General features: G+C 45.2%; 1 protein-coding gene across 1 annotated transcript in view; it reads right to left on the bottom strand.

Annotated features, from left to right (window-relative positions):
- The window catches only part of LOC142587859 (uncharacterized), a 30,442-nt gene extending 2,879 nt beyond the window's left edge, over positions 1–27,563 (bottom strand). The window contains exons 1-3 of the mRNA XM_075699170.1: positions 27,455–27,563; positions 16,770–16,856; positions 15,335–15,430 (exon numbers count right to left, since the gene is read on the bottom strand). Of these exons, the coding sequence (XP_075555285.1) occupies positions 15,335–15,430; positions 16,770–16,854 (181 nt within the window). The 5' untranslated portion in view covers positions 16,855–16,856; positions 27,455–27,563. The remainder of the gene's footprint in view (positions 1–15,334; positions 15,431–16,769; positions 16,857–27,454) is intronic.
- Positions 27,564–27,796: the final 233 nt, after the last annotated feature.

Below are 27,796 nucleotides of genomic sequence, written 5' to 3'. Positions count from 1 at the left end.
TGTTCTCCTCTCCCTCTTGCCTATGCAAGCTACTGTAAATATTGCTGTAGGCGCAATAAAATATTGTTTGATAGTCAGCGCCTCATTTATGTCACTGTGCACGTTCTGTTCTTTGTGCGGTTACTCGTTTTTTTCGTAAATAAACAGGTTACTTCCTAAATTCATACCCGCCGTGGTTGCTCAGTGGCTATGGTGTTGGGCTGCTGAGCACGAGGTCACGGGATCGAATCCCGGCCACGGCGGCCGCATTTCGATGGGGGCGAAATGCGAAAACACCCGTGTGCTTAGATTTAGGTGCACGTTAAAGAACCCCAGGTGGTCAAAATTTCCGGAGTCCTCCACTACGGCGTGCCTCATAATCAGAAAGTGGTTTTGGCACGTAAAACCCCAAATAATATTATTATTATTCCTAAATTCATGTACTTCATCTCATCCCGAAAAAATGGTAAGGTGTTAATATACTCTCTGTTAGTCCACTGTGACGTTTAAATCAAGAAATAAGTTGAGGCGGCTCTGTGAGGCAAGCATTTATTGGCTGTATCACATATGATACGCAGTGCTATTATCGGTAGTTTTGTGGATGGCTATATATGCGTGTTACTTCACGAAAGAACAAATTTGGCACCACAAATTATTGTTCATACGAACCATACTTTTTCTTCCAACCACTAAAGTGCACAATAGTAAAGAAAGTGAAAACGACAGCAGTGTTTGCGATGAATATAGCATGGGGCAGCAACAGGAGCAAATACCTCTTGAAAGCATGGGTGGTATTCTGTAAGAGTCCACCTAGTAGACTGTCCATTTCGGCCGTTCCTGATTGGTTAGGGCCGCTCGTATACGCCTCGCTTGTACAGTTGCATCCAATGACCAGCGGCGGAAATGGGCAGTCCACTAGGTGGACTCTTACAGAATACCCATCAGGGGACGACGATTTCCTTTCCGCTTGCGCCAAACTCACAATGACTACACATAGGAACCATTAACATAAACGACGGGCCGCAAGATACTCGACGAGATGGGCCTCAATCCTGTCGACCAGTGCCCTGACGCCGTGCGGATTCCCAGCGACATCATGTCTCAACTGCACATCGCGCCCCTTCCCCGCAATATTCACCCCGCAAAGAACCTCGGCAGACGTCGAGCCAGGGGTACAGCTCTACTCGAGCGTGTCCGCAATAACCAAATTGAGGATGCTTCGTGGATGCCGCGGCATATGTCCAACAAGAGGCATCCGCCGTCTCCATCGTAGACTCCAATTCAAGGCTCATTTGCTGCGCTACGGTACGCACTTCGAGGCCCGTGGAAGCCGAACAGGTTGAAATCGCGCTGGCTGTGCTCGATGGTCGCAGAGAGGCAATATATAGTGATTCCAAGGCAGCCATTAAGGCCTACCAAACCGGTATGGTCTCCCCCCAGGCCCTCCGCATTCTCCAAAGCGCCAAAAGTATCTCTCCGCATTCTCTCATTTGGTTTCCCGCTCACTTGAGGTCGATTGAGGGTTCTCCCTCTAACCCTAACGGGGGCGCACACGAGGCCGCGCGAGGACTCACTGACCGCGCCGCCTCAGCAGTCCCCCTGCCCCGCGGGGAACCCTTGCTTACGTATAATGAAATCACCACACACTACTATCTGTCAAGACGGGTATTCGCCCTCCCGCACCCCGCCTTATGCAGGGCGCAGGCGGTTACCCTTCGACTTTTACAAGCCCGTGCGTAGCCTAACCTCGCGGTTCTTCATGCCATATACCCTTAAAGATATCCCAGTGCGGACTGCCCTGCCTGTGGACTAAGGGCAACATTGGACCATGTGTTGTGGGAGTGCGAAGCCATCGGCTCCTCCTTCAGCGAGGATAGGTGTGCTGCGCTCTTGGGCAGCGCCGAACTCAGTGACCAAACCCTGGCCGTCCAGAGTGCCCGCGATCGGGCCGTCAAGCTCGGCTTGGCGGTCCCTACGTGGGACTAGCCGGGTGGCGCAGGGTCTCCCCTGCGTCTTCTCTGGACCTAATAAAGTTATTTCACTCACTCACTCACATAAACCACGGGCTATAAGTGATTCGGCGTAGATATTGAAGACTTGACTATGTAAATCGTGATTGAAATCATCTTATTTGAATGCAACTTGTTCTATCTGGAGTACTGATAAATATGTATCACCTTCTGAAATAGATGACAAGTTTTTGTGAATGTATCTGAAACTTTGTTGCAAGTTTTTGGCACTTCAAATGTATTTTTACATTATCAAAATATCCTTCCAATCTTATGGCTTATCATATATAATGTGATCGAATTGATGCTGATAAATTTGCAACCGAGCGCTTCTTTAGAAAAGTGAGAGTGGCCTCGAGCCTAAACAAACGCTTGGCCATTTATATACAGGAAAACGAGAATTCCTACATTCAGGGGTTAATAAATAAGACTTACCTGAATATATATATATATATATATATATATATATATATATATATATATATATATATATATATATATATATATATATATATATATATATATATATATATATATCATCATCAGCCTGGTTACGCCCACTGCAGGGCAAAGGCCTCTCCTATACTTCTCCAACAACCCCGGTCATGTACGAATTATGGCCATGTTGTCTCCGCAAACTTCTCAATCTCATCCGCCCACCGAACCTTCTGCTGCCCTCTGCTACGCTTCGCTTCCCTTGGAATCCTGATATACTTATATTCTACCTGCCCATCCCTACCCATCCTCGCTACCTATCTGCAGCTGCACGAAGTTATTTTTTTAATACTCCAGCCGTTTGCATGCGCAGTTTTAGCGCTAGGTGAACATTACTATAATATGATCACGACAAAACCCCTGTTCAAACTAGTCTACGACCCGATCGATACCAGCAGATGCGTATCAAGGAACGGCACCCATCACCTACCCTGCCGTCCTCGGGAAGGGAACATCCCCTAGCTTATAACCTTCTTCCGTGAAGGAGCAGCTAACCTGGGTCATGACCACGATGCGCGAGGTGACCGATTCGGCTCGCATCCTTTCCGTCACTCTTAATGACCATCGGTTATCTTCTCTCCTCATTACTTGTCCTGCCCATGCCCATTTCTTCTTCTTGATTTCAGCTATCATTAACTCGCGTTTGTTCCGTGACCCAATCTGCTCTTTTCTTATCCCTTAACGTTACAGCTATCATTCATCTTTCCATAGCTCGTTGCGTCGTCCTCAGTTTAAGTAGAACCCTTTCCGTAAGCCTACAGGTTTCTGCCCCGCACGTCACTACTGGTAAGACACAGCTACTATACACTTTTCTCCTGAGGGATAATGACAACCTGCTGTTCATGATCTGAGAATGCCTGCCAAACGCACCCCAGTCCATTCTTATTCTTCTGATTATTTCAGTCTCATAATCCGGATCCGCAGTCACTACCTGTCCTAAGTAGATGTATTCTCTTACCACTTCCAGTGTCTCGCTACCTATCGTAAACTGCTGCTCTCTTCCGAGACTGTTAAACATTACTTTAGTTTTCTGCAGATTACTTTTTAGACCCATCCTTCGGCTTTGCCTCTCCATGTCAGTGAGCATGCATTGCAGTTGGTCCCATGAGTTACTAAGCAAGGCAATATCATCAGCGAATCGCAAGTTACTAAGGTATTCTCCATTAATTCTTATCTCCAATTCTCCCCCATCCAGGTCTCTGAATACCTCGCTAAACACGCTCTGAATAGCATTGCAGATATCGTATCTCCCTGCCTGACGCCTTTCTTTATTGGGATTTTGTTGCTTGCTTTATGGAGGACTACGGTGGCTGTGGAGCCGCTATAGATATCTTTCAGTATTTTTACATACGGGTCGTCTACACCCTGATTCCATAATGCCTCTATGACTGCTGAGGTTTCGACAGATTCAAACGCTTTCTCGTAATCAATGAAAGCTATATATAAAGGTTGGTTATATTCCGCACATTTTTCAATCACCTGATTGATAGTGTGAATATGGTCTATTGTTGAGTAGCCTTTACGGAATCCCGCCTGGTCCTTTGGGTGACGGAAGTCTAAGGTGTTCCTGATGTTACTTGCAATTACTTTAGTAAATACTTTGTAGGCAATGGACAGTAAGGTGATCGGTCTATTATTTTTCAAGTCTTTGCCGTCCCCTTTCTTATGGATTAAGGTTATGTTAGCGTTATTACAAGGTTCCGGTACGCTCGAAGTCATGAGGCATTGCGTATACAGGGTAGCCAGTTTCTCTAGAAAAATCTGCCCACCATCCTTCAACAAATTTGCCGTTACCTGATCTTCCCCAGCTGCCATCCCCCTTTGCATAGCTCCCAAGGCTTTCTTTACTTCTCCCGGCGTTACCTGTGGGATTTCGAATTCCTGTAGACTATTCTCTCTTCCATTACCTTCGTGGGTGCCACTGGTACTGTATAAATCTCTATAGAACTCCTCAGCCATTTGAACTATCTCATCCATATTAGTAATGGTATTGTCGGCTTTGTCTCTTCACGCATACGTCTGATTCTTGCGAATTCCTAGTTTCTTCTTCACTGCTTTTAGGCTTCCTCCGTTCCTGAGAGCCTGTTCAATTCTATCCATATTATACTTCCTTATGTCAGCTTTCTTACGCTTGTTGATTAACTTCTAAAGTTCTGCCAGTTCTATTCTAGCTGTAGAGTTAGAGGCTTTCATACATTGGCCTTTCTTGATCAGATCTTTCGTCTCCTGCGATAGCTTACTGGTATCCTGTCTAACGGAGTTACCGCCGACTTCCATTGCACACTTCTTAATGATGCCAACAAGATTGTCGTTCATTGCTTCAACACTGAGGTCCTCTTCCTGAGTTAAAGCGAAATACCTGTATTGTAGCTTGATCTGGAATTCATCTATTTTCCCTCTTACCGCTAACTCATTGATCGGCTTCTTATGTACTAGTTTCTTCCTTCCCTCTTCAGGTCTAGGCTAATTCGAATTCTTACCATCCTATGGTCACTGCAGCGCACCATGCTTAGCACGTCCACATCTTGTATGATGCCAGGGTTGGCGCCGAGTTTAAAGTCTATTTCATCTCTAGCCAAGCCGTTCGGGCTCCTCCACGTACACTTTCGGCTATCGCGCTTGCGGAAGAAGGTATTCATTATCCTCATATTATTCTGTTCCGCAAACTCGACTAATAACTCTCCCCTGCTATTCCTAGTGCCTATGCCATATTCCCCCACTGCCTTGTCTCCAGCCGGCTTCTTGCCTACCTTGGCATTGAAGTCGCCCATCAGTATAGTGTATCTTGTTTTGACTTTACCCATCGCCGATTCCACGTCTTCATAGAAGCTTTCGACTTGCTGGTCATCATGACTGGATGTAGGGGTGTAGACTTGTACAGCCTTCATTTTGTACCTCTTATTAAGTTTCACAACAAGACCTGCCACCCTCTCGTTAATGCTATAGAATTCCGGTATGTTACCAGCTATATTCCTATCAGGAATGCGACTCCTAGTTGTCGTCTCTCCGCTAAGTCCCGGTAGCACAGGACGGGCCCGCTTTTTAGCACTGTATATGCTTCTTTCGGCCTCCTAACTTCACTGAGCCCTATTATATCCCATTTACTGCCTTCTAATTCCTCCAATAGCACTGCTAAACTCGCCTCATTATATAACGTTCTAGCGTTAAACGTTGCCAGGTTCATATTCCAATGGAGGCCTGTCATGAGCCAGGCATTCTTATCACCCTCTGCTTTGTCGCAGGTCTGACTGCCGCCGCGGTCAGTTGCTTCGCAGCTGCTGGGGTCTGAGGGCCGGGGTTAGATTGTTGTGTTCATATAGGAGGTTGTGGCCAAGTACTGCACCAGGGTGGCCAATCCTGCTCTGGTGAGGGAGTGCGTTACCGGTTCCAGGCACCGGGATCAGGCCACACTCCAGGCCTGTTTATGCAGTTTTATCAAAAATTGCATTTATTTTGTTTTTTTTAATCCGGTGGAAAATTGCGCGGCACGGGGATTCGAACCGCGGACCTCTTGCACGCGAGGCGGATGTTCTACCTCTACGCCACCACTGCCACCTTCTCTAACTATTGATTACTTAACCTTTCATTTGAACATGTAACATACATAAGTAATCAATAATCTTCTCTAACTATTGATTACTTATGTATGTTACATGTTCAAATGAAAGGTGAAGCAATACACCCCTAACATAGGGGACCACGTTAAAGAAGTTAGTTAAAGAAACGATGGGAAGCTTTGTGTGTTGAAAACCACGTAGACTTTCTGAAATTACGGCACTGTGACGTGGTTATCCTGCAAGAATTATGCAGAAGAAAACGGACAAAGAAACCAGGAACGACATGGGGAAAATTACTATTTGTGTTATTGCAGTTAAAATCTAGAAGTAATAAGAAACAGAGAAATGCAAATTGGTCATATAATTATTAACTTGCCATAGATAAGGACCAAGCTGCAACTCTTCCACATTATGGCTGGACAGATTCATTTTAAAAGAATGTGCCGATTCAAACGCGGGTGCACACAAGCTGTAAAGTTGTCGAAAACATAAGTTCCTCGACTGAGCATCAAGTAATATCTTCATCAACTGACAGAAGGAAAGTTACACACTTGGAGCTTTGTAGCTTGCGAAGGATTGAGCAGGAAGGTCTACTATATTTTTTGTCTTGCATGAGGACGGAGGGAATTTGTTCCGTCATTTCTTTCAATTCTGTGTGCTTGATCTTATAAATTGTTTCGTACGGTGGCTCATGTGTGTCTTTCTGTTTGTGATATTACTGACTGATACATAGGGAGATTCATCATTACGAGAGAGAGCAGCACCTGGCCTTAGCACCCACTTTGGGCAACATGAACAAAAAACAGCAGCTCGGGCTACAGGAAGACGACATACCATGCTGTTATTTCTTCTTCCTGTCTCACTGCTGGCACCAATACGTTTTACCTTTGAGTGGGATTGGTATAATCCGCGAACTTCACGCACTTTCAGAAGATTGTCTGTCTCTGTCTGCATCTCTAAACATTTTCCCGTTAACTTCAGTCACTGGGTAGCCCAGAGGTTCATTTGTCTTCTCCAAGGCAAGTCTTGAAGAAGACAAGTCGACACTTCTCTAAACATTAGCTCCTGCTTTCACCTTGTTCTTGTTTTGCTCATCACCACTCAACTATAGTACTCAGGTCAATTTGCAAAGCAGAAACATCGGTAGGGTCAGCTATTTCGCGATATATAACGCAGCCGTCGGCGAATAAGTGGATAAGGCAAGTCACGCTGCTAGGAAGGTCATTATTATGAACTAAGAAGAGAAGAGGGCGCGAAACAGATCCGTGTGGCACGCCTGACGCGACTGATGTTAACGATGGACTGTTGTTGTTAGCGAACACCCCTACTGCGATTCTCCCTGCAGAAAAAAATTCTATCCAGCTGATATTTACGTCAATATTGAGGCGCCTGTGTTTAGGAAGAAGAAGGCAATGATTAATTTTGTAATATGGATTAGAGAAATCTAGCAAGATGCAATCGCTAAAGAACGGTTGTCGATAAAAGCATGGAATGAGTAAAACTCAACAACTGAGTCTCAAAAGAGTATGACTTCCTAAAACCATGCTGTGTCGAAACAAAAAAAAATGAGTTCGAATCAAGGAAGCTAGCAAAGTGGGAGTAGATGACATGTTCAAGAATTTCGCAAGGTATGCTGGTAAGAGTAATGGGGCGATACTTAAGGGGTGATTGCTTAAGTTGTAACATATGAGGTGCATTCATTTTCATCTGCTTCGAATGCTCGGGAAGAATGCCAGTAATTAGTGATTGCCGAAATATTTTATTAAAAAACATAGAGGAATGAATCTTTGTTTTCTTGAGGAATCTTACATTTATACAGTCAACACCAGAGGAAAAGGAGGGTTTCAGTGTGTAAATGAGCTTGATAATTTCGGCTACATCTATTAATATTGGATGCATGTTGATTAAATCCGAGAAAGGATCTGATGGTAATGAAATGTTGCTTCAGGATGGAACATTCAGACAAAACCTAACATTGAAAACGCATGCGCACAGGTAAGCTATTCCGGTCAACTAAAGAGACCGCGTTGTCGCGGCGGGTATTAGTTTCGATGTTTCAGAATTTACGAGGATTACTCATAAGCATAGAAGGGAGTGTGTTTTTCATGAAATAATATTTCGCAGAAACAGCTTGAGTGTAGATGTTAGACGCGATAGTGTATGCATGCCAACGTTCCTCAGTTCGTCGCAATTTGGCGGGGCCAGATGAGCGCTCTTTCCTGTTACAAAGTCGATTTAAATATGGGTTAAACCACGATGCATATCTATTTGTTGCTATTATTTTTTAGAGAATTGAGGCTTTTGTAAGGTCTATAATTAGCTTTGCAAAAAGGTCTCAGATCTCCAGGACAGAACAATATTCAAAACTATGAAGGTAGTTAGCAAGAAAAAACAAAAAAATCACTACTGATATTTTCATTGTCTGCCCTATTGTAGTCAAATACAACCCTTCGTTTTTCATAGCTGGGAATGTAATGAAGCAGATATCAAATTGCAGTTAAGATTGATCGCCGACTCCAGGCATGAAAGTTATCGTGCCTACCATATCGGGTTTAGTGGTCAGAATTATGTCAAGAAGGTTTGCAGACCTGCCGACAAGGCGTATGGGACCATCAGCGATTTGATTAAACTTGAAAATAGAGCAAGTAGTACCACGAAATGCTTTACAGTGCGAAGAATACGGTGTGGAACATGGATGTGCCGATGTCCAGTTTATTGTCGGGTATTTAATGTCACCCAGAAGAGTGGCGCGTCGGCCTATGTTCTTTTATTTAACACATACATGCATGAATGCTTGAATGAATGAATGAATGTATGTGGTTTAGTGGCGCAAGGGCCAGATATGGCCAAAGAGCGCCAAGACAGTGTTAGTGATTTCGCGGTGGAATGATGAGATCTGTGACGAAGATGTGACTTGGCTGTAAAGTGGCCTAAAAATAGTCGCTGTAAAGTGCGTAAAATCTATGTGCTATAAAATTATGGCGATGATTAATGACGAGTACTATGAACATTAAAATCCATCGTAGAAGGATGATGCAAAATATAAAATATATAAGATGGTAAAATTTCTTGGAGCACTGCTGCCTCGCCAGAGCCCTTGAACCACAAGGGCCTAGAGGCATGTGCTATTCAAAAATAATTATCATAGCGCCATCCTCTGAAGAGAGGAGACGCTACGAACATGTGGGGCTAAAAACATGAAACACAACATCTTTCAGATAACTTAGAACTGCGACGGTGTCAAATAGCGGTTCTGGGCCGAGTAACATTGCTGGATGAAGGGGGATCTGCTGCTGATATGCTATGGGAAAATGTTTCTTTCTTTCATATTCAGCTTTCCGACACTCCAGAAGGACGTGGAGGACGGTGAGCCTCTCCCCGCATCTACCGCAGGTTGGAGGCTCGTTTCCGGTGAGTAAATAGTTATGTGTGCCGAATGTGTGTCCTATTCTTATACGACAGAATAGGACATCTGTCCGGCGTGATTTTGTTACGGAAGGCCAGAATCCTAACTGTGGCTTTATCACGTGGAGCTTATTATTTATTTCTTCGTCCCACATGCGTTGCCAGTGTTTTCGTAGTTTCTTTCTTAAGAAAGGCTTCAGGTCTTTGACAGGGACCGAAGCAGTAGGACTAACTGCATGTAATGAAATTGATGTGGCCATCTGGTCCACTAGAACGTTACCCTGGATGCCCCTATGGCCAGGCACCCAGCATATAATCACATGCTGGTTAGATACATATGCTTTACATAACACGGAATAGAGTTCAGTTAAAACAGGATTTTTGCGCTTACAGAACGATATCAAAGCCTTCACAACACTTAGGGAGTCCGTAAAAATAACTGATTTTCTGAGTTTTGTTTTCCTTATATGCTTCACGGTCGACAATATTGCGTAGGCTTCAGCCGTAAAGATACTAGTTTCCGGATGCAGCACGTCGGATTCCGAGAAGGATGAACCGACGGCTGCATAGGACACCCCGTCGTGTGACTTCGATGCGTCTGTGTAGAACTCCGTGCAGGAGTATTTGTGCTGGAGTTCCCGGAAATGCATTTGGATTCCAATCTCTGGGGCGTTTTTTGTAACTTCCATGAAAGATGTATCGCATTGTATCAACTGCCACTCCCAAGGAGGTAGCAGCTTGGCTGGATGCATTAGGCGAAGTTCGAGAAGTGGAACATGCATTTCATGACTAAGCTTCCTCACACGCAGCGAGAAAGGCTGTCTTACAGAAGGACGATTACGAAACAGTGTAGCATATGTCATGTCGTTAATGGTGTTAAAACAGGGATGTTCAGGATTAGAGTGGACTTTCAAAAAATATGTTTGGCTGATGTATGTTCTCTGGATATGAAGTGACCACTCATTCGATTCTGCATATAAGCTTTGTACGGGACTCGTTCTGAAAGCTCCTGTGGCTAAACGGATACCCAGATGGTGAACAGGGTCTAGCATCTTTAGCGCGCTCGGGGCGGCAGAGTGATAAATCACGGCACCATAGTCTAGGCGTGAACGAATGAGGCTTTTATAGAGTTTCAATAAAGACATCCTGTCACTACCCCATGTACTCTGGGATAGGAGTTTCATTATGTTCATCGTTTTTAGACATTTTTCTTTAAGATGTTTAATGTGGGGGACGAAAGTGAGTCTGTAGTCAAGTATGACACCTAGAAATTTGTGTTCTTTGTTTACAGGTATTTGTTGTCCACCCAGTTCTAAGCAAGGGTCTGGGATCATTCCTCTCTTTCTTGTAAAAAGAACGCAAGTGCTTTTGTTAGGATTGATCTTAAAGCCATTCCTGTCTGCCCACATTGAGACTTTGTTCAGGCCATGCTGTACCTGTCTCTCGCACACTGCGAGGTTACAGGATTTGAAAGCTATCTGAATGTCGTCCACGTAGACAGAGTAAAAGATGGCCTGAGGTAATGAAGCGCGAAGCGTGTTCATCTTCACGATGAAGAGCGTGCAGCTGAGCACGCCCCCTTGGGGTACACCCGTTTCTTGCGTAAAAGGACGTGAGAGTGCATTGCCTACTTTTACCCGGAACGTACGATTTGACAGATAGCTTTCCATTATGTTAATCATATTACCGTGGATGCCCATCTCTGACAGGTCTCTTAAGATTCCGTAACGCCACGTTGTGTCATAGGCCTTTTCCATATCGAGAAATATCGATAGGAGGAACTGTTTATGTATGAATGCCTCCCGAATATTTGCTTCAACACGTACGAGATGATCGGTTGTGGACCGCCCTTCTCGAAAGCCGCATTGATAAGGATCAAGCATTTTGCTCATTTCAAGGAAATGGATCAGTCGCCGATTAATCATTTTTTCAAATACCTTACAAAGGCAACTTGTGAGGGCTATCGGGCGGTAACTTGCCACTGAGGAAGGATCTTTACCTTGTTTCAAAACAGGGACCACAATAGCTTCCTTCCATGCGGTTGGAAGGTACCCTGCATCCCAGATGGTGTTGAAAAGTGTGAGTAGTGTAACTTTCGTGTCATCGTGTAAGTTTTTGAGCATTTCATACATGACTCTGTCAGATCCGGGTGCAGAGCTCTTGCATGAGCTCAAGGCAGCTTTCAACTCAGCAATACTGAATGGGCAGTTGTAGGATTCACTCTGTGGACATTTTCTTTTGAGTGGCTTACATTCTTCTATTTGCTTATATTTCAGGAAGGATTTCGAATAATGTTTTGAACTTGACACACTCTCAAAGTGCTCCCCAAGTGAGTCTGCCTGATGTTGCAGCGTATCACCCTGTGTGTTTACCAGAGGGAGTGAATATGTTTGTCTCCCTCTAATTCTATTTACGCGGTTCCAGACTTTCGCCTCATCTGTAAACGAGTTGATGTTCGATAAAAACTTTTGCCAGCTCTCTCTTCTGGCCTGTCGGCGGGTTCTCCTGCCTTGAGACTTAACTTTCTTAAAGTTAACGAGATTCTCTGCAGTGGGCGAAGCGCGTAGCAACCCCCACGCTTTGTTTTGATTCCTACGTGCGACTCTACATTCATCGTTCCACCACGGGACATGCCGTTTGCATGCCGAGCCACTTACTTCACGTATGCATTTAGATGCGGCATCTATAATAAAAGCTGTAAGGTAATCCACAGCAGCATCAATTTGTAACGAGGACATGTCATCCCATGATATGCCTGTTATGGTTCGGAATTTCTCCCAGTCGGCTGTGTCGACCTGCCACCTAGGAGCCTGTGGTAGATATTCGTTTTCTTTAAGTGTTCTTAATAGTATGGGGAAGTGGTCGCTTCCGTAAGGATTGTTCGCAACTTCCCACTCCAGTTCAGGCAGTATAGACGGGGAAACTATGCTGAGATCAATTGAAGAAAAGGTATTATTTGCAAGACAGTAATAAGTGGGTTTCTTCTTATTCAAAAGGCACGCACCAGAAGAAAAAAGGAACTGTTCAACAAGACGACCTCGCGCATCTATACGACAGTCACCCCACAGGGAGCTGTGCGCGTTGAGATCGCCAAGAACAACATAAGGTTCTGGCAATTCGTCTATAAATGACTGGAATTCATGTTTGTTTAATTTGTAGTGTGGGGGTACGTAAAGCGAGCTAATGGTGATGAGTTTGTTTAGGAGGACAGCTCGAACTGCCACTGCTTCAAGAGGCGTTTGGAGCTGTAAATGTTGACACGCAATGCTTTTGTGGATAACTATAGCTACACCTCCCGATGATGCGATAGCATCATCGCGATCTTTGCGAAAAGTTATATACTGTCGGAGAAAGTTTGTGTGTTTTGATTTTAGGTGTGTTTCCTGTAAACACAGCACTTTTGGATTGTGTTTGTGTATGAGTTCTTGCAAATCATCAAGGTTTCTAAGGAGACCTCTGATGTTCCATTGAATGATTTGTGTATCCATGTTTAAGGTAAATTGGTGCTGTGTTTACGGAAATGGAGTGGATGCCTTATATTACAGAGCCCTTTCGAGGCCCTGTAATAGGGGTTTTGTTCTTTCTGAAGCGTTCGAGCGAGTCTCGACGCTCCTTAGGCGTTTGGTGCGCCTTGGGGACAGGTGTAGTGTCCATTGCCTCCTGTGAGACGCCGGACAAGCGCTCTTGTGAGCGAGAGGTTTTCAGAGGGAGTCCCGCCTTGGAGGGCAAGACCCCTGTGCCCACCAGCCCGGAGGTCGATGGGGCACCCTGAGGGATTTGGTTGCGCTGGCCGTTGCCAGCGCTGGAGGGGGCCTCGACGGTTGGGGCAGCCTCGGCTGCGCCCACCTTCGGGGTCGATGGCTCCGTCTGCTCGGTTGGCGGAGCAGCGCTAGCTGCAACCACCGTGGGGGCAGATGGCGTGACTGCCGACTCACTGACTGTGGGTCGGACAGCCGCCGGAGGCCGTTGTGACGCTGCCCCCTGACGCGCCACATCGGCAAAGGTTTTCCTGGGCAGGTACGATACCCGCCTACGTGCCTCCTTGAAACTTATATTTTCCTTTACTTTTATTGTTACAATTTCCTTTTCTTTTTTCCACGATGGGCACGACCGCGAGTACGCGGCGTGCTCCCCATCACAGTTTACACAGTGGAGAGCGTTCGCACAAGCTTCAGTGGCGTGTTCAAGGGCACTGCATTTGGCGCATGTTTGGCGGCCTCGGCAGCTCTGCGAGCTGTGGCCAAAGCGCTGGCATTTGAAGCATCTTAGAGGATTTGGCACATATGGTCTGACACGGAGCTTGATGTACCCGGCCTCTACAGACTCGGGCAGACTACTTGAACCGAATGTGAGTATCAGGTGCTTTGTTTGAATTTCTTTTCCATCCCTTCTTATCTTAATTCTTCTCACATTGACAACATTCTGATCACTGAAGCCCTCCAGGAGCTCAGCCTCTGTCAGCTGGAGCAAATCGTCATCCGAGACAACGCCGCGGGTGGTGTTGAGAGTGCGGTGTGGAGTCACTGTTAATGGAACATCTCCAAATGATACTAGACTGGGCAACTTATCGTACTGTTTCTGATCATGGAGCTCTAACAGGAGATCACCACTTGCCAGCCTTGATACCTTGTAGCCTGGACCAAGGACATCAGTTAAGGACTTTGAAACTAGAAAAGGGGAAATGTTTCGTACTTGTTTTTCTGATTTTTCTGAGTGGATCACATGGTAAAGTGGGAAGTTTTGTCTTTGTCGTCCAAGGAACTGGAAAACTTCATCGGTGCGCCCTCTTTTGTGAGGGCGATCAGGAAGCGGAGGGAAGGAGCTAGCCATAAAGGAATTGAATTTTCGGCAACAACGCCAGCCACCCACCATGGAGCCCTACAAGGGGACGTTACAGGGACTGTAAAAACAGGTCCTGCAAACGCCAGCTTTACGTTGTCACTATAACCAAATATGAGATAACCTAGGTTGGTTATTCACACAAGGTTAACCCTTGCTGCCTGGAAAAATTGGAAGTAAGCGGAAGCTAGGAGAAGACAGGAAAGATGAAAAGTAAGAGAAAGGCGAAGATTAGAGGGAGAGAGAGACAGGAAAAGGCAACTACCGATTTCCCCCGGGTGGGTCAGTCCGGGGGTGCCGTCTACGTGAAGCCGAGGCCAAAGGGGTGTGTTGCCGCCGCCGAGGGGCCGTAAAGGTCCAAACACCCGGCATTGGCTCAACCCCCAGGATCCCCTTTTCCCCGGACACGGCTAAGCCGCGCACGGCTACACGCGGGAGGGTCCAACCCTCGTGTGCTCGGGTACGTGGTGTCGCAACACACCAAACGCCTGCTTGCGCAGACGCCCCTGCATGAATGCTTGATAAACACTTGTGGTATTAGCATAAGAAGTTTCCCTGGTGTCAGTAAATTGCTACATTTAAGGAGCGCCTTAGGTTCATTGTTACTGCTTCAGAAGTGGCTGTTTCCCAAAGCACTTTCGTTTATGATAAAATCAGGGTGGCCAGAGCTAACAATTATTCGCCTATTTTTTGTAGCTACGGTGCAACTAAAAGTACATATTGTCGTCAGTTTGACTGATTCTCTTGACCTCGCGTCTTATTTATTGAATCTGATGGAATTTTTATACATTCTTCAGCGTTAAAGAAACATTTGGTGTTTGAACAAGTTTTCATTCGCTATATAACAACAGCATTTTTCCCACATTGAAGCTATATATGTCATTCGTATTACCGGTTTAATGTGACGAGAAAAAATATTTTTATTAGGCGTGAAGCCTAGCTAATGTGCTGATTTAATTTATTCATAGCCTAACTTCAACACTTCAACACCAAGCACCAATACTAAGCTGCAGTGCCCATAATACTTTAGGCGAGCATAGTACTACTTACTGCAATGTACCAGTTTATTTCCATTTATCAGAAGACATGCCAGCTTTTGACCAACGTTGCATGCCCAAGTAGTGTTACATAGGGAGCCATGTAGCTCTGCAAAAAAAAAAAAGAAATAAAGAAAATTATAGAAAATGCGCCAGGCTGCAGTAAAGAGCTCCTGGATTAAAAAAGAGATTTACCGCCCTTCCACCAATGTGAAGGGGTTGCAAGCGAAGTTCGGGATCCGCGGCTCTTCATTGTCGTAACGCCTCGGCTTCGCACTGCTTCACGGGGAGGTCAGCACGTCGACGACTAGATCTTTCTCGAGCGAGTTTCCGGCGGCGTTAATCAAACGCCACATGTTCTTCGGCCGAACGGATGGTGCGCGGCCCACTCCCGCTGCCATTGCTTCAACGCAGCCTACTCTTTGCCAGAGCGAACCAAACACGGCCTCCCCATATGACAGCCGGGCTTGAACTGGCGGAAACGGCGTGTGCGAGGTGAGCGAACACGCGATAACACCCTTTCTCTTCTCCGGAGGGAGGGGGCACCTGTAACTGGCTCACGACTTGCACTGCGTTTACTTCGTCATGCACATAAAACCCCACTTTAAAGGTCGCGTGCGGTAAGCTGTCATTATGGAAAAGCCGAATCATCGACCGATACGCCAAGCCACCTCGCTCAGCGAGGTCTATCTTTCGAGAAGAAGCTGTTTGTCTCCAAACACTTCCCCAGCAGCGCAAGGTTGAGGCGACACCATAATTTTTTTCCACTCAGCTTTTGCCTTAATTACGGAAGATATTGCTTCAAAAGCTTTTGATGCAAACTCACCCTCAGTGAGGACAACAAAACCACCGTTTTTATCCGCTGGTAGGACGCGCAGGAAATACTACTGCAGCAACTGGTGCAGGTTCTGGGTGTAGAACATTGTTTAAGAAGTTCTGTTTTGTATGTAAATGTAGATAATGTTACGCGAAAAGTTTTTTCAAGCAGCTTTGATAGCGAGGGCCATTGATAACTGCATCAGTTCCCCTTCAGTTGCTCTGACTACAAGTGAATTTGCGTTCCTGGTAGCGGCTGCTTTTCATGGGCGGTGATTGGGCCTCGTCGCTGTGCGGACCCACATAAACGGTGGTTTTGTGGAAATTAACGTTGAGATGAAAGTTAGCACTCGTCCTACTGTCTCGCTCTTGTCAGTGTCTCCCAGCGCTATTACCCTCATTCCGTAGAACGCGTGAAATAAAAAGAAACACTCATCGGAAAATGTTGGAAGAGGATAATTGTATATTTTGCATAAAATTTGACGGCGATGAAACATAATACTATTTCGGAAGTTTGAACATGACAATGCATATACAAATTTATCCTGCACTTGGGCAGGGTGTTTAGGAAATCGCTAGCGTGTAATAATATGATATAATTGTAACTTATAGTATGCGAAATTTTCACTCACTTGGTAGTTTGCATACTTTCTTCGAATCGACAGTGGCGGCCAAAAAGAGCAGCATACATCCGAAAGCAAAGGATCCAGTTTTCATGACTAGATAAAGAAAGTATGCATGACGCAAATAAGTATTTTTGCTTACTTTCGATTCGGGTGATGTAGGCTCCTAAATTTTATGGAGGTGGCTATAGCAATGAAGGAAATAGTGTAGCACATAATTTTGAAGCTTGAATTAGTTGCAACACTTTCTAAACTGAAGCGTAGCATCAGAGAATACGCAAACTTTGCGCAGCTTAATAATCCCTCACATTTTTGCAGGATACTAAACGCAATAGACCATATTCAAAATGTCAAGCGCCATCTATAAAGCTGCCGGAAAACGCTGCTAGCCACCGTGTTTCAGGAACGGCAAAAACAAACTGCTCCCTCTACAGCATAGCTGCAGGCAAATCTGCTTTCATTCGTGTACTAAGGTGTATTCCCACTATCATTCGCTGTTATATGCTAAAGAAGGGATCAGCGGCAACAATCAAAAGCTTTTTTTTCCGCAGTAGAAACAACAAAATGAGTGAATAAAATCAAGATCAGTGTTTTGCAGAGGGGCCAACTCCGTTTAGAAGACACGAACTATGTGTGTTGTTCACGCGCAAAAGTTGTGCTTAAGTGTCCCTACTTTCGTTCGTGTCGTCACTGTGGCTAGAAAACTGCTCCTCGCACCTTTCCATGTAAAAAAAAAAATCATAATTTTAACCATGTCACCATCGTTGAAATGCGCACTTAAGTGGAACGCTAGCTGTCGTTAGAGAGATGTAGGAAATAACAAAGGGATAAGTAATATAACTAGGATACATGATATAAGATAGGGGAGAAACGTCTGCCTAGCCTACAACCACGATAATAAGTTTTTTAATTTCATGACACTACTTTTTTCTAGCAACGACGATGGAAAGACCATGATGGCATCACTACCAGGATCAAAACGGCTGAAGCAGGCAAATAATGCTGATCGCACTAAAATCCTTTTGGATACTTGACTATGAGCGTGCGAATTTAAAATTAAGCATCGTGATTTATCCCCTAAATAGTTAGGACAGCTTCGAAAGGTTCATAGAAGCAGGTTTTACAAAGCGGTTATCAGAGAAACCCTAGAACCGCTACGTACTTATCATGAGTTAGGAATACGAAAACATTATTAATAGACAAATAATAGATAAATATGAAAAGATTATATGAAAAGAATATGAAAAGATAAGAAAGAAAAGTAATGCGCCATAGTGGTACACGCTGCCCGAGCCAGCAAGCAGTAGCAGCCTGTGGTGCCAATGCCACATTCCACCAACGCGCCACGGCGATGCTATCTCCCCTCACGCAACGCCAGGTGCGCTATCGCTGCCGCAGGTGTTCCCTTTCGCCCGCTCTGTTCCGTCGGGGCTCAGCTCATGACATGGCGTCGCAGCCAATGGCAATGTGAGTTTAGGTGCTGTTTCTCTGTTGCAGAAGGAATGCGTCATGTTTTTCGCGCATTGGGACATTTGGAGCTTTCGCGTCAAGAGTAAATGGAATATCGACACCGGTGAATTTTGTTTACGCACACTGTAACATTGTTCCTGCACATCTTCCAGGCAGTCCACGGACGGTAGAGACAGGCAAGGCCAGCGCGCTTTGTCAGGAAGCTGTCCCTGCTTCGCCACGCCAATGACTTACAATTGCATGTGCATTCGTCTTGCGTCCTCTCCTTTGGCAGTTATTCTCATTGCCTTTCTTATTTTTAGGCACTGGTGCGAAGATGTCACGCTATTGGACCTAGCCCTGTGCTTCCAGGGCCTCCTGCGAGCCTTTAGGTCCGGCCATTGAAACGGGTGTTTAGCCTCTGTCATGCTGAATTTTCTGTCACAGTTTCCAAGGAGAAATCTGGCAGCCCAGTTTTGAAGTTTTTCAAGTCCGTTAAATAATGATGAGGTGTAAGGGGCCCAACATCCACATGTGTATTCGAGCGTTGATCGCACATGTGTGAAATGCCATTGTTGGTTCAGGCCATTGGGTGTGATGATGTGTGGCGTTTTATGGCGCAAGCGCCAGGTATGGCCAAAGAGCGCCATGACAAATTTAATGTTTACGCTGCATTGTGAATGATGATGATGATGATGATGATGATGATGATATGTAGTTTTTAATGGCGCAAGGGCCAGTTATGGCCAAAGAATGGTGCATTGTGAATGGTGTAGATAATGAATTCCTTATAGTATATGTGATATGGTTGTAAAGAGGCCTAAAATGTGTTGCTGTGGATGACGTAAGATATGTTGTTGCTAAAATAATGGCAATAAGTAGAGCTGTGGGCTATGGCAATGGGGTTTCGTTAAAGGCATGATGCATTAAAACATAACGTTGACACTTTATTTTCAAGAAATTCTTTGAGTACAGGGACTGTTATACGTGCGCTAAAAATTCCCTGGCCATATGACTTCCAGAGTGTCTGTTTCAGCTAAAAAATCTAAGACTAGTTTCGCATTAAAAAGCGGTTCATTGCTAAGAAAAGATTTCGGGTGAAGAGGAATATTTTCGCGATATGCAGAAATTAAATACTTTTTCCTCTGTCGTTCTATTGCAGGGCATTGAATAAGAACGTGCAGGACTGTGAGATTTTGGCCGGACTTACTACAAGTCGGAGGATTCCCCTCAGTCAAGAGGTAAGAGTGAGTGCCGTAAGTGTGTCCTATTCTTAATAAGCAAAAGGGCAGTTCGTTATATTGTGATGTTCTCTCCGATACCCAGTATACTAATTTGGGTTTTACCAAGTGCAGTTTATTTGATATCTGAGCATTCCACTGTTTCTGCCAGTGGATTTTCAGCTTGTGACGCAAGTAGGCTTTAAGATCTGTGGCTGCGATCGGTATGTTTATGTCCGTGTCACTAAAAGCTACCGAAGTAGCTTTCTCGTCAGCAGCTTCGTTGCCTTTTATGCCATAGTGGCCAGGTACCCAGCATAGGATGATCGTTTGTTTGGCACTATAAGCTGAGCATAGCAATGTATACAATTGAATAAGGACAGTGTTTTTATGTTTACATACATTCCTTAAGGCTTGGACTACACTCAATGAGTCTGTGAACACAATAGCCCTAGTCAGATTCGTTTGCTTGATGTGCTTTACTGCAGGGAGTATTGCATATGCTTCCGCTGTAAAAATACATGTATGTGGGTTCAATGTACCGGATATTAAAAATGCTGGGCCTAGTGCTGCGTAAGCAACACCAGAAGGAGACTTAGAGGCATCCGTTTAAAATTCAGCACAAGAAAACTCCTGAAGCTCAAGAAAGTGTGAGCGTATGTGTGCCTCAGGCGCTCGTTATGATATTTCTGCAAACGACACGTCACATTCGATAGTCTTCCACTCCCAAGGGGGTGGAAGCCGCGCACTTGCCATTATGACATTCTCCAAAATCGACGCGCCCGTTTCTTCAGACAGCGCTTCCAACCGAAGGGACAGAGGAGGTCTAGTGCCTGGGCGGTTACGGAAAAGCCTAGCCGTAGACAGGTCGCGGATAACTGAATGACATGGATGATGGAAATCTGATTTAACTTTGAGTGCGTAAGAGAGACTTAAATATGTTCTTTGAAGATGTAGGGACCATTCGTTAGATTCGGCATACAGGCTTTCTACAGGGCTAGTCCTGAACGTACCAGTTGCAAGACGGATACCCAAGTGGTGCACGTAGTCGATCATCTTCAAAGCGCTAGGCGTGGCAGAGTTATACACAATGGCTCCGTAGTCAAGGCGTGACCGTATAAGGCTTTTGTACAAGCTCAAGAGGCATCTTCTGTCACTTCCCCAAGATGTGCGGGACAAGAGCTTCAGTAGATTCAATGTCCTCAAGCTCTTCAGTTTCAAATATATTAAGTATGGGATAAAAGTTTAGTTTGGAGTCTAAACTGAGGCCTAGAAATTTATGGTCAACCTCAAAGATAGCCGTTCTCCATTAAGGTCAATAACGGGCTCCGGTATTACGCCTCTCTTATTGGAGAAGAGAATGCATGTACTTTTTTCAGGGTTTAGTTTAAAGCCGTTCTTTTCTGCCCACTTAGACAACTTATTCAGGCCAAGCTGCACTTGTCGCTCGCAGATACTAAGATTACATGACGTAACCTATTTGGATATCATCCACGTATACGGAATAAAACATTGTACGTGGTATGACAGTATGGAGCGAATTCATTTTTACAAGGAATAAAGTACAGCTGAGCACTCCACAGTGTGGCACACCTGTTTCCTGAGTAAATAGACGAGACAGGGCGTTACCAATCCGAACATGAAATGTGCGGTTGCACAGATAACTTTGAATCACCTTTAGCAAGTTGCCTCGGACGCCCATTCCAGCTAAATCATGAAGGATTCCGAAACGCTAAGTAGTATCATATGCTTTCTCCATGTCTAAAAATACTGATAAGAAAAACTGTTTGTGCACAAAGGCATCCCAGATATTTGTCTCGATACGGACAAGTTGATCTACTGTGGATCTATGTTCCTTGAAGCCGCACTGCAAGGGATCTAGTATCTTGTTACTTTCAAGAAAATGCACCAGGCGACGGTTAGTAATTTTCTCAAAAAACTTGCATAGGCCGCTTGTTAGGGCTATAGGCCTATAGATGCTGGCCAAAGACGGGTCCTTGCCCTCTTTCAGAATAGGGATTATGACTGCTTGCCTACAGGCTGACGGGATGTAGCTGGCAGAGAATATGGCGTTAAAGAGAGAGAGGAGTGTTTTGTGTGCTTCGGGATGGAGGTGTTGAATGACCTCGTAAATTATTCGATCGGTTCCAGGAGCTGATTTATTACAACTATGTAGTGCAGCCTGAAATTCAGCCATATTGAAAGGACGGTTGTAGGATTCATTGCTCTTTCCTTTTAGGTCCAGAGGCAGTCTCTCAGCTTGTTGCTGGTATCTAAGGAATGCATCGGAGTAATGCAATGGGCTAGAAATGTTTTCAAAATGTGCCACAAGAGAGTCAGCTTGGTCCTGAAGAGTATTTCCTTGCGTGTTTACTAATGGTAGAGGATGAGTTTGCCGATCTTTGATTTTATTCACTCTGTTCCAGGCTTTTCGTTCGTCAGCATAAGTGTTGATGCTGGAAATATATCTTTGCCAGCTCTCCCTTTTGGCACAGCGCCGCGTTCTTCTACCCTCAGACTTTATTCTGTTAAAAATGATCAAATTCTTCGTTGCTGGAGAGTCTCGAAGGTTGTTTCAAGCTTTATTTTGATTTCTACGCGCTTTTTTGCAGTCATCGTTCCATTATGGAACACGTCACTTACAGGACGATTCATTTGTTACGGGGATACATATTGACGCCGCATCAACTATGAACGCCGTGAAATATGTCACTGCATCTTCGATAGAAAGATTACAGATGTCATTCCAAGTCAAATGTGTCAGCTCCCTATATCGTGTCCAATCGGCACAATCAACTTTCCACCGGGAGACATGTGGAGAGCACTCACCACCTTTTGTTAGTTTTGTGACAATGGGGAAATGGCCACTCCCATACGGATTCTCAATCACGTTCCACTCCAGATGCGGCAAGAGTGAACTCCATGCAATGCTCAAATCAATAGAAGAAAATGTTTTGTTTGTGACACTGTAAAATGTAGGATCTTTTCCATTTAGCAAGCAAGCATCTGTAGAGAGGAGGAAGTTTTCCACTAAGCGTCCACTGCCATCACAACGACGGCTTCCCCAAAGGGTGTTGTGTGCATTAAAATCTCCAACGACAATGCAAGGTTCGGGCAGTTCATAGATAAAGGTATGAAATTCTGTTTTTGAAAGTTGGTAGTTCCGGGGGATGTATACAGAGGTAATTGTGATCAACTTATTAAAAAGTACCGCACGGACTTCAACTGCCTCTAGGGGTGTTTTAAGCTGTCGTTGCCGCAAGCAACACGCTTATCTACTATTATTTCCACACCGCCAGACGAGGCGAGGGCGTCCTTGCGGTCATTTCGAGAAATGGCATACTGCCGGAGAAAGTTCGTGCGTGAAGGATGAAGATGCGTTTCTTGGACACACAACACCTTTGGATTGTACTTATTTAAGAGTTCTTTAATTTCGTCTAGGTTGTGGAGTAAACCCCTAACGTTCCATTGTATTATATGTGTATCCATAATGTAGGTGTTTTGTGCTGTGTGACTAAGAAATATAGATTAGATTATCTCACGAGACCTTTCCAGGCCCCGTGAAACGAGATCTCTTTAACTTCCAGGCGCGCTCGAGGGAGCTGCGCCGTTCCTTCGGCGTCTGAGGCGCCGGATTCGTATTTGTATTCATCACCTCGTCTGAGGCGGTGGATAGTGCCTGCGCAGCGGGCACGTTCGCAGGGGTGGCGGGCCTATCTGCATGCGCAGTGGCTTTGGGTCCAACAGGCCCGAGGGTCGGCTGGTCCTCCTTTGTGGGGGCTGGTGCAGCGCTGGCTGTTCCAGCCGGGGGGGGGGGGCTGATGGCGTGACCGCCGTCACACTCCATGTGACTTGGGCGGCCGCCAAAGGATGTAGCGCTGCCCCCGGCGCGCCACATCGGTGCAGGATGGACTAGATTGATTGATGGAGAAGCGTTTGCGCACCTCTTGGAAGGAAAGGTTCATTTTTACTTTGATTTTGATGATTTGTTTTTCTTATTTCCTGCATGGGCAAGAACGAGAGTATGCGGGGTGATCCCCTTCACAGTTAGCGCAACGTATGGTGGAATTGCAAGTGTCGGACGAGTGCTCGTTTGATGCACATTTTGCACAAGTAGTGCGCCCTCGGCAGCTTTGTGAACTGTGCCCGAACCGCTGACACTTGAAGCATACGTGTGGGTTAGGAATGTATGGCCTTACACGGAGTTTGCAGTATCCTGTTTCTATTGAGTATGGTAAGTTGCTAGTTCCAAAAGTGATGATTATGTGCGTAGTTGGTATTTCTTTGTCATCTCGCCTTATTTTTATCCTTTGTACCTTGACAACGTTCTGCTCTTGCCATCCTTCTAATAATTCACTTTCGGTAAGTTCGAGAAGGTCATCTTCCGAGATGACACCGCGCACTGTGTTTATCGACCGGTGTGGGCCTACAGAAATCGGAATGCCCCCAATGCTACAACTTTTGAAAGTTTGTCATATTGTGGCTTGTCGCGAACTAGGAGTAGAAGATCGCGACTTCCCATCTTCGTTACCTTATAACCTGGGTCTGTTGCTTCAGTGATAGATTTGGCTACAAGAAATGGTGATATCATTCGGACTGCCTTCGTTTCGTGCTGACTGTGGACAACGTGGTATTTAAGAAAGGACACTTTCGGTTGCATAAGAAAGTTGAAGTGTTCATCGGTGCGCCCACTCTTCAGGGAGCGATCAGGTAATGGGAGAAAAGCTTCTACCATAAGAAACTGGAAAATTCGGCGGCGATGTTGGCCACCCACCATGGAGCCCAACAGGGGGATGTGACAAGAGTTCCTGCTAGAGAAACCCTGCCAACGCCAGCCATGCATCACCATTATAACCTACTGTAAAATACCCAAGGTTGGATAATTACACCAGGTTAACCCTTGCCGCCAAGAAATAAGGAAGTAAAAGAAGTGAAGAGAAGACAGGAAAGATGGAAAAGTGGGAGCGAAAGACGAAGATTGGAGAGGGGGACAGGAAAAGGCGACTGCCGATTTTCTCCAGGTGGGTCAGCATGGAGGTGCCGTCTATGTGAAGCTGAGGCCGTAGAGGTGTGTTGCCTCCGCCGGGGAGCCTTAAAGGTCCAAACACCCAGCATCGGCTCAACCCCCAGGATCCCCCCTTCCCCAGACACGGTTAAGCCGCGCACGGCTACACGCGGCAGGGGCCAACACTCGTGTGCTCGGCTACGTGGTGTCGCAACACACCAAACGCCTGCTGACGAAGACGCCCCTGCGGGGCAGGCCATTGGGCAGGCGACTGAAATTTCGCCTCTAGAAGCCTAGCACCCACGTCGCTTGATGAGGTAAATAGTTTATGTGTCTATTCCATCACAAGCTCGAGGTCAAAAGAAAACGTTAATATTTGAATTCCTTTGCAGTAACTAAGCTAGCCTCACTGATTCGATACTTGTATCCGTGGTAGGAGTGCTTCCGGGTAAAAGTCAAGTGCATACGTTTGCTCACATTCAACGAAATCATCCAATGTGCACACCATGTTGCTACAATGTCCAAATCATTCTGCAAAGCTACGTAATGACTATGATTGGTAATGATTCTGTATGAAATATATGCATCGGCAAACATTCGTAACGATGACGTGATGTTATCCGTATTGGCATTAATGAACAGTAAGAATAAGAATTGCCCCAGTACTTATGCCTGGGGTACACCGTAAGTGACTGGGGCATTTACCGAAGAAATACCATTCAAAACAACAGACTGCTGCTGGAAAGAGAGGTGTTGAGCAATCTATTTGAGCACATGATCCAGATTATAAGACCTAAGTTTTGATGTAAGTAAGCCATGTGCAACAAAATCAAGCGCCTTTCGAAAACCGAAGAAAACACATTCAACAACTACACGCCTGTCAATAGCCAGAGCCAAACCACGTGTGAATTCTACCAGCTTTGTAGCGCATGAAAATTTGTGACGAAGTCAGTGCTCTCTGTCATTTAGAAGATTATGCTTTTGAAGATCTGACAATATAGAAGAATAAATTACATGTTCCATTATTTTTTATGGGATCCTTGTTAACGACGCCACTCTGAAGTTCTGAACGTTGTTGCGTGGCCCACATTTAATTACGGACACTACTTGGGCCAACGTCGAGTCACGGCGTAAAGAGCATGCTTTAAATGACATTGAAATGACCGATAAACATACAAACTTAATACCCCTGAACAGTCCTTGAGAATTGCAGCCGGGATAGAATCAGGGCCACTGGCTTTGCTCTCTTTTATATTATTTAGCAATCGACGAACCTCAGTTGTAGAAAAGTACTCCGCGGGCATGCGATCTACTTGAATTGGATGCAAAACTTGCCTATCTTTTGTATTAGTAGAGGCAGACACGGACACGGAGATGAACCCATGATCTTTCGTGTTAATTAGGGCGAAGTTAATGGAGGCATTGCAACCCCCGACCTTAGGTGGGAGAAAACAAGTTATAGGAAGTAACAACGCATTCGAATGAGAATGTACTGTAATTTAATAAATATCTCATGAGTGTGTAGGCTTTCGCCTTCGTACTTTTTAGAGCATGCTAAGGGGACGGGCAACTTTTTTTATTTCTGGCGGGCAAAAGGAAGTTCGCTGTTCATTAGTCACTCGACGATGAAGCCAATTGTTACATTTAGAATCCTGAATATCCGCTCGACCACTAGTGCCTAGCTTGAAAACGTGCAAACCGCCGCTGAGCTGCGCTATAATTAACACAGTGAATCTGACCAGACCAGTGTTGCCAGATGAATGTGCACCTTGCATATCTCTTATTGCGGGTGTGATGGAATAGAGACAAAAGTGGAGAATGGCCCAGTGTTAGCAAGTGGAATCAGGTTAGGAAATATGAGCGCATAGAATAAAATGTGCTTGAAGCAGGAAAGGAGAACCTATCAATATTTCGCATAATACCGACAACACTGTACGCTCATTGGGTTCCCCCCCCCATCGTGAAGGATAGACACGTGGCCATGCGCACGATGCGCCTTCGAACTTTGTAGACGGGCGCACCCTGCTAAACGTCTCTTTCAGCTTGCTGTGGTGTTCTAAATTCGCATAGCGTGTTAGCCACATGGCATGGCTCTGCGAACGCTAGCCTGAACGTTCACAATATGATAGGTGGAATATCTTGGCACGCTCCCGAGTTTGTCCCACGAAGGCTTCGCCAACTGCTATAAAGCGAAATCAGCGACGGGGAGAAAGCTTGACTGCAACGGATACAACATTTTGTGGAGTCTTATGCCTTTCGCAATCACGTTAAAGCAAGCGGCATGACAAATATGGAAGTAACTCAAGAAGCACGGCATGCTGCAATATCTGTTTAGTGGTGTTGTGATAAAGTGCCGCCATGATTGAGCGCGTCACCGATGCCATTGCCCTCTTTGTCATTCTTGACGCGATTTTAGGCAAGTGGCAGAGATCATTATGACAGTGCGTTCTATCTCATTAGTGAGAAAACACTGTATGCATTCATCTAGAAATACTCGTGTGACGGCTGCACTTATCTTTTATCAATTATAATACGGACGAACGACCGCAGATATTGCACACAACGCCGCACTCAGTTTTGTTCACCTAATGACGAAGTTCACGTGTAGACAAACTACTTGTGTAGCAACACGCAGCTGTCGGTGTGCATAGCGAATTGTAGTGGAGGAAAGCTGCAGAAACAGCACAACGCATTCAATCACGTGGTGAGGCACGTAACTGGCTACTGGAGCCTGCTTGTATGTATCCCTCACCATGGCTTCCAGAAATCAGCGTCACCTGATTACATCACAGGGCTGTGGGTAATACGCGGGTCGTCTATATCATTTGAAAACGTGTATGTCCTGTAGTGGATATAATATAGACAGACGACTGTGACGACTTCCGGAGAAGTGGGTCATAAAACGGAATCCTGCTGCGCACATGTGAAGTAACAGACACGTTTATACAAGGAAAAGTTGGGTATTCCGTGTATTTGACTAACTAAAATAGGATCGCCATTTATATGAAATACTTGCTTACCGAGACATCAAGCAGGGTTTCATGCCTTATGCGTCGGTGGAATAAGCCAATAGACACATCGGTGCTACCCTTGCATCATCGCCTGCGTATGGGTCGAGAAACAGACGAAAAACCACACAATGTACATGTTCACTCGAATTTTCTTTTATATCCTGGCCAAACGCTTTTCGACAGAACAATGTCAATTGTTCGCAGTGAAGTTGTTTAAGTTAGCTTATGTCCTCTTTTTTAGTGTTTCTTATGTGATGTCTAATGGGGGGCCTCCATGAGCGCCTTGGTTATACAAGAAAGAATTAAAAGGAAATGCTCCACAGCTCTTCAAAAACACAGATGCATAATAAA

Source organism: Dermacentor variabilis, chromosome 7 (assembly GCF_050947875.1).
Source record: "Dermacentor variabilis isolate Ectoservices chromosome 7, ASM5094787v1, whole genome shotgun sequence".
NCBI lineage: Eukaryota > Metazoa > Arthropoda > Arachnida > Ixodida > Ixodidae > Dermacentor > Dermacentor variabilis.
Note: the sequence above shows the minus strand (reverse complement) of the source record. Positions and strands in the feature narration are given on the sequence as shown.